This window comes from Engraulis encrasicolus, chromosome 5 (genome assembly GCF_034702125.1).
Source record: "Engraulis encrasicolus isolate BLACKSEA-1 chromosome 5, IST_EnEncr_1.0, whole genome shotgun sequence".
Taxonomy (NCBI): domain Eukaryota; kingdom Metazoa; phylum Chordata; class Actinopteri; order Clupeiformes; family Engraulidae; genus Engraulis; species Engraulis encrasicolus.
In genome coordinates this window covers 40,841,914-40,848,473 of record NC_085861.1, presented here as the reverse complement: position 1 = coordinate 40,848,473, position 6,560 = coordinate 40,841,914, and the positions used below count along the sequence as shown (strand labels likewise).

The 6,560-nt window shown below is 46.7% G+C and overlaps 1 protein-coding gene across 2 annotated transcripts in view; it reads left to right on the top strand.

The window, feature by feature from the left end:
- The window catches only part of LOC134449451 (raftlin-like), a 145,071-nt gene that overhangs the window by 125,709 nt on the left and 12,802 nt on the right, over positions 1-6,560 (top strand). For both annotated transcript variants that reach the window (XM_063199388.1, XM_063199389.1), the window contains exon 8: positions 1,637-1,740. In XM_063199388.1, coding sequence (XP_063055458.1) covers positions 1,637-1,740 — 104 coding nt within the window. The remainder of the gene's footprint in view (positions 1-1,636; positions 1,741-6,560) is intronic.

The following is a 6,560-nucleotide window of genomic DNA, read 5'->3' as shown; positions in this document are numbered from 1 at the left end:
TCTCTTCTCTTCTCTTCTCTTCTCTTCTCTTCTCTTCTCTTCTCTTCTCTTCTCTTCTCTTCGCCTCTCTTCTCTTCTCTTCTCTTCTCTTCTCTTCTCTTCTCTTCTCTTCTCTTCTCTTCTCTTCTCCTCTCCTCCTCTCTTCTCTTCTCTTCTCTTCTCTTCTCTTCTCTTCTCTTCTCTTCTCCTCTCTTCTCTTCTCTTCTCTTCTCTTCTCTTCTCTTCTCTTCTCTTCTCTTCTCTTCTCTTCTCTTCTCTTCTCTTCTGCCTGTCACATACACATGCTTAAGTCTACTGGGTCCTGAAGTGGCTCCTCTCCTCCCTGACTACCTAAACATCGAGCCCTACAATTTTAGTTGAATTGAATTTATTTGTTCCCCCAAAAGGGGAAATTAGGTTGTAGCAAGGCGACGATGCACCAGATAATAAATTACATAGCAAAGACATGCATCGCCATAACTCAGATAGACAAAGATCAATCAATACGCAAAATAATCACAACAAAGTTAGAAGTCAAAATCGAGATCACAGCATGGAGGGTTGAGATAAGCATTAGTACAAGAATCCAAAGTTTCAGTCCAAATAGGAGTAGCAGTAAACCGCAAAAATTGCTCAAATTGACTAGGCGGCAAATTGCCTTTACGATTTTCTCTTGCCTCTTCCCATTAGCAAAGTACATAAAAGCGTCACCACTACAGTGTATGGGTTTGAGGAGGCAGGCTGAATACTTCTCTAGCTCTCTGCATTCATACTTCAGTAACCCTAGATATAGGCCTACTTAAGTCTATGACAGTACTGGGTCCTACTGCTCTGTTGTCTTGTTGATCGCCATTACACACTGAAGAAGAATGCTCAGCCCAAAACCTTTCTGAGCAAATAAAAGTCAAAATTTTAGAGTGCTGTCCTTCTTCAATCTGCTACACTAGGTCCCCAACAAGCAAACAAACAAACAAACAAACTGTGTTTCATCTATTATTGCACATCACATCCATTCTTCATCTCAACAGCTGTTGTCATGTGAGTTGAGGGTACAGATGGGGTGATGAGAGGAGAGGAGAGGCGAAGAGAAGAGAAGAGAAGAGAAGAGAAGAGAAGAGAAGAGAAGAGAAGAGAAGAGAAGAGAAGAGAAGAGAAGGGGAGAGAAGAGAAGAGAAGAGAAGAGAAGAGAAGAGGAGAGAGAAAGAGAAGAGAAGAGAAGAGAAGAGAAGAGAAGAGAAGAGAAGAGGAGGGGAGAGAAGAGAAGAGAAGAGAAGAGAAGAGAAGAGAAGAGAAGAGAAGAGAAGAGAAGAGAAGAGAAGAGAAGAGAAGAGAAGAGAAGAGAAGAGAAGAGAAGAGAGAAAATGAAGAGAAGAGAGGAGTAAAGGTAGAGGAGAGAGAGAGGAGATAACGGGAGACTAGATGTGACAGGAATTTAGAGTCTCCTTTGAAGAGTCTAGATTGTGAGATGTAGCACTGGTGTGACCTGACTTGTCCTTGTGCAACTGTGTGTGCGTGTGTGCATGTGTGAGTGTGTGTGTTTCTGTCTTCGTCTCTGTGTGTCTCTGTGTGTGCCTCTTCAAATGTCATACAAAAAGGCAATACATGTAACATGCTGTGCTATAATGCACTATGCTCCACTGTCTTTGTGTTTCTTCAGGGTGTGCAGGTGAAGACGGATTACATCCCCCTGCTGCAATCGCTGGCCATGTATGGATGGAGGCTGACCTGTGTCCTGCCCACCCCCATGGTCAAGACCAACAGGTAGGCTACCGTGCCGTACTGTCCACCGCCGCCCGCCCAATCATCTACACACACACACATTCACATACGCACGCACATACATACACACACACACACTTACTTACACTTACTGACATCATCTACTTACTACACACATTCACGTACGCACGCACGCACGCACGCACGCACATACATACACACACACGCACACACGCACACACACACACACACATTCACTGACACACACACACCCCATCATCTACTTACTACACACATTCACGCACACATGCACACATTCACGCACACACACACACACGCACTCACACACACACACACACACACACACACACACACACACACACACACACACACGCACACACACACACACACACACACACACCCACCCACCCATGGTCAAGACCAACAGGTAGGCTACCGTACTATTCTGTCAGGCCGTCCTCAACCTTGCTCTTTCCAGTCCAGTCACCAGCGTTGTCCTCCAGCCTGGCTGCACTAACTTTGTGTTTGTGCATTTTGTGTGTCTCTTCAAAGCTCTAGATTGTGTACAGAGCTCCTAGCTTTGTTGTTAACCAAAATGGTAATGACCAAGTCATAATCCGTCACTTAAGGCTATCTGTAATGTTGTAGCAATGTTGTTGTAATGTTAGTTGAGATTTTTTTTTTTCAGTGAACAGTTGTTGTGTTTTTCTGTAAATGGATCTCCGGCCATCCAACTGCACCAAAAGGCTACATCCCTCATTGTAAGATGTTTTGGATAATAGCTCAGTGCAACAAAATGCCTATCAATCAATATTATGCCAATTTGAGATGTAATGCATAGAGAAACACAGTCAGCCACAGATAGAGCAATAAGGAAATAACACATATGCAATAGATAACCACAGTGTTACATTACAACACAGACAAAGAGCGTCGGGAATCCCTGAGGCGTAGCATGAAGTTTCAGTGGTGACGGTAATAGCTCAGAAACTACCTATAAACACGAACTTTGAATTGACTGTTACACCACGATACATGTGCAGTGGAAAGGAGTACATAGCCTACTCAGACCCTTCAGTTAACTGTAAGATACCACAAGTCTTGTGTTCTTTAAGAACACAAATGTTGTGTTGACATTATTCTTAATAGATGTTTTATCCCAAGTGACTCTTAATTAAAGAAACAACCATGCTACAGCAAAACACAGCACCACAATCCAAATCCATATTTCACTTAAGTAAACAACCACCACTATAGAATGTCAAGGTACCCTTTCCCCTGCGAAAACACATAGAATTTACGTTGACATATTTGGATATAACACTAACCTTTACAACTGCAAATCGTTAATACGTCACCATCAAATGTCAGAGGCTCCCTTTAGGCCCGGCGTTCATTCCCTGGAGTGTTTATGATATAACAGCACCTATGGTACAAGTCTTTCCACAAAGCGTCTAGTGTACAGTAGCTATCACATCTGCAGTCTATAGACCACCATGTTGCATTGCATAATGATGTTACACCCGAGTCAAACAGCGTAAATATTTAACGGATGCTAGCTAGCACAGCTAGTAAACATCAGTAAACCTTTTCAGTCACCTGGTAGCACATCTTCCTCCTGTTCTGTTGCTGCTGTGAGGTCACAGGTTCAAGCCTGGTCTGAATGGCACCTTACAAGCCTGGTTACACACTGGCTTTCCAATGGGCAAGGAAGACAAAGACTGCACACTGAACATTTATATTTTTTGGAAAAACTCCTGGGTCCTGGGTCTGGCGTGTACTGGTAGCTGATCTCCGTCGACTCCCTGTGAGCATGTGAGTGGTAATTTGATGTGAATAGGACTTGACACCGGTTTGTCAGCCAGCGTTGGAGCATGAAGCACGGAGCATACAGCTCCACTCCGCGCTGAGCCACACGTGCAGCTGCGTCTTTATACGGCTTTGACCTGGAAGGCAGCGCTGGAGGGGTGGGCTTGTAGCAGAGTGGTGTTCCCTGAGGCAGGGTCACATCCACAGGTGTGGTTGGAGCAGGACCTGCAGGGCACAGGTGTGAGGAGGCAAGGGGGTGGAGGGGAGGCAGGGAGGTGCAGTAGGTAGGGGGGGGCAGGGATTGGGATGGTGCAGGGAGGCGGATGGTGGTGCCTTCTGCACAGCACTGGGGGCTCGGCTGTCTGGGGCTAATTGATGACTCCCGGAAAAAAGGGGGCTGACAGCTCCTCAGATGATCTGGAGATGGTGCCACCACCACAGCCACCACCGCCCACCCCATCATCTACTTACTGCACACCCGCACGTATGTATGCACGCACGCACGCACGCACGCACGCACGCATAGACACACACACACGCACACACACACACACACACACGCACGCACGCACGCACGCACGCACGCACGCACTCACGCACGCACGCACGCACGCACGCACGCACGCACGCACGCACACACACACACACACACACACACACACACACACACACACACACACACACACACATACACACATTCACATCATCATCTACTTACTATACACATTCACATACGCACACACACACACACACACACACACACCCCCACACACACACACATATTTCATGTTATGTCTGCATCTCCTGCAGGCTCCATATGTGTTTATCAGACCCTGTCCGCCCACCGCCACACCCACTCTTCCCTCCTCCTCTCTCTTCCTCCATCCTCCTCCATCCTCCACCCTCTCTCCCTCCTCTCCTCTCCTCCTCCTTCTTCTTCCTCCTCCCCTCCTCCTACGGCAACCCACCCCGGCACGTCAGCTGAGTGATGGTTTCGGAGCGTTGTTGATTAATTACAGGTCTATTTTAATCTGACGGAAAATGCCACGCGACCACGGGCTCTATGGCTAATTAATCAAAGTGCCATCCCAGGGAAAGAAACACAAAACGCCACCAATGGATGCCCATCCCACCACTCTAGTGCGTGTGTTCATTCATCCCCCCACATACATGCATTCTCATGTAATGCCATGTAACCAATTATTTTATGTCTTCTTTCTTTCTTTGATTATAAGTGTTCGCTGTTCAGTAGCTTAACCCCCTGCTATCCCCCTCTATTCATTCATTCATTGGGGGATCGCTGGTGTTGCCATGTAGCATTTGCGCTGCTTGGATAGCTTGACTCCTGGTGAGATAACACACAGTTGCAGTGTTCATTCAACTCGATCCTTCTGAGCATACAGGTCCCATTCGATATAAATGTTAAATTCAACTCTTAAGAGTTTTGAATGGATGCTGGATTTGCGGTGCTACTTTAACACTTACGGAGTTGAATTCTTTAGAGAGTTGGATGTAACAGAGCAGTTGTTCCCTTTTAAAGAGAGGGCATCTGTGGCGGGCGGGGGTAGGACGAGCATACCGTGACAGGTGCGTGCAGGTGTTGTGTGTCTCCGCTCCACTCTCTCCTCTCCGCTGCTGCCGCTGTGGAGAGTTTGACAGGGAACATGCTGTGGAATAGATCCTGTGTGAAGAGGACTGCTGAGGAAGCCATTTTTATTTTAGCAGGAGAGCGCTTCCCAGTCTTTAAACTTTAATAGCGCTGCCTTTCACTCACACGTTTTACTCACTCTGCTTTTTGAAGACTCAGGTTTTCTCAATTGCTCTCTCTCTCTCACACACGCAGAAGTTCTCTCTCTCTCACTCTCTTTCTCTCTCTTTCTGTCATACATTTTTTGATATTAGAAGCAATTATCTAGTATGATGTGGCTTTTTTTATGAAAATCTTGTAGCAGATTGGAATGGAGAGGATTGGATGGTTATAGAGAGAGAGAGAGAGAGAGAGAGAGAGAGAGAGAGAGAGAGAGAGAGAGAGAGAGAGGGATTGGGATTGAGTGTACAGTATGTTACCTAGGGTATGAATGATGGAGAGAAAGAGAAAGAGGGAGGGATATAAAGAAAGAGAGGAGAGGATATAAAAGAGAGGAGTGAATGAGTGATATGCGGTCCCTACACGGTAAGCTGAGGCTGGTGCTGGAAAATGGAGCAGCCCCGTGTGATGTCAGCTGAGATTTGTGGTGAGCCCCTCACGGGCGCACGGCGCGGGGATGAAGATTAGCAGCCGGCAGTTTGTTACAGACTCCTCCACCCTGCCACAGTAGCTATCTCCTCTATGGGATCAGAGATGGATGGATGCAGAAGGAGAGGAGGAGGAGGAGGAGGGAGAGAAAGAGAGAGAGAGAGAGATGAAGATGGATGACTGGGAATGAAAGAGAGGTGGGTGGGTGCGGGTTTACAGGAGAGAAAGAGAGGATGAAAGGCAAGAAAATGGAAGACAGAGAAAGAGATGTAGTGATGGGAAGAGAGACAGTGAAAGGGTGGGGATACAAGGGAAGAAAAAAAGAAAAAAAGAAAGAAAGAAAGAAAGAAAGAAAGAAAGAAAGAAAGAAAGAAAAGCAGAGAGAGCACACAGGGCCGCGTTATCCTATGGTGCAACCGGTGCTGCAGCACCGGGCCCCGCCACTAGAGGGGGCCCCGGACGTCGTGAGATCAGAGAGATAGGAAAATATGAAACGATATTTTGAGACAATCAATTGTACTTTTGACGCATTTCGCCATCCGTAGGCAAGCAGAGGCGCATATGCATATCTTGTCACCAGGCTAGACAGGCAGCTTGGGCCCCCCAAGACTGTAGCTGGGGAACAGTAGTGGCGATTTGTTACAAGTGTTTTTTCTTTTTAATTTTCGCTTGGCCCCCCTACTGAGCCTAGAATCGCCTCTGCATGCACGCAGGAATCGGAGGTCGGAACTTAACATTTCAGTCAGATGCTTCTGGTTGTGTGCCACCAGTGAAAACGGTGGTCAATAATTTTATA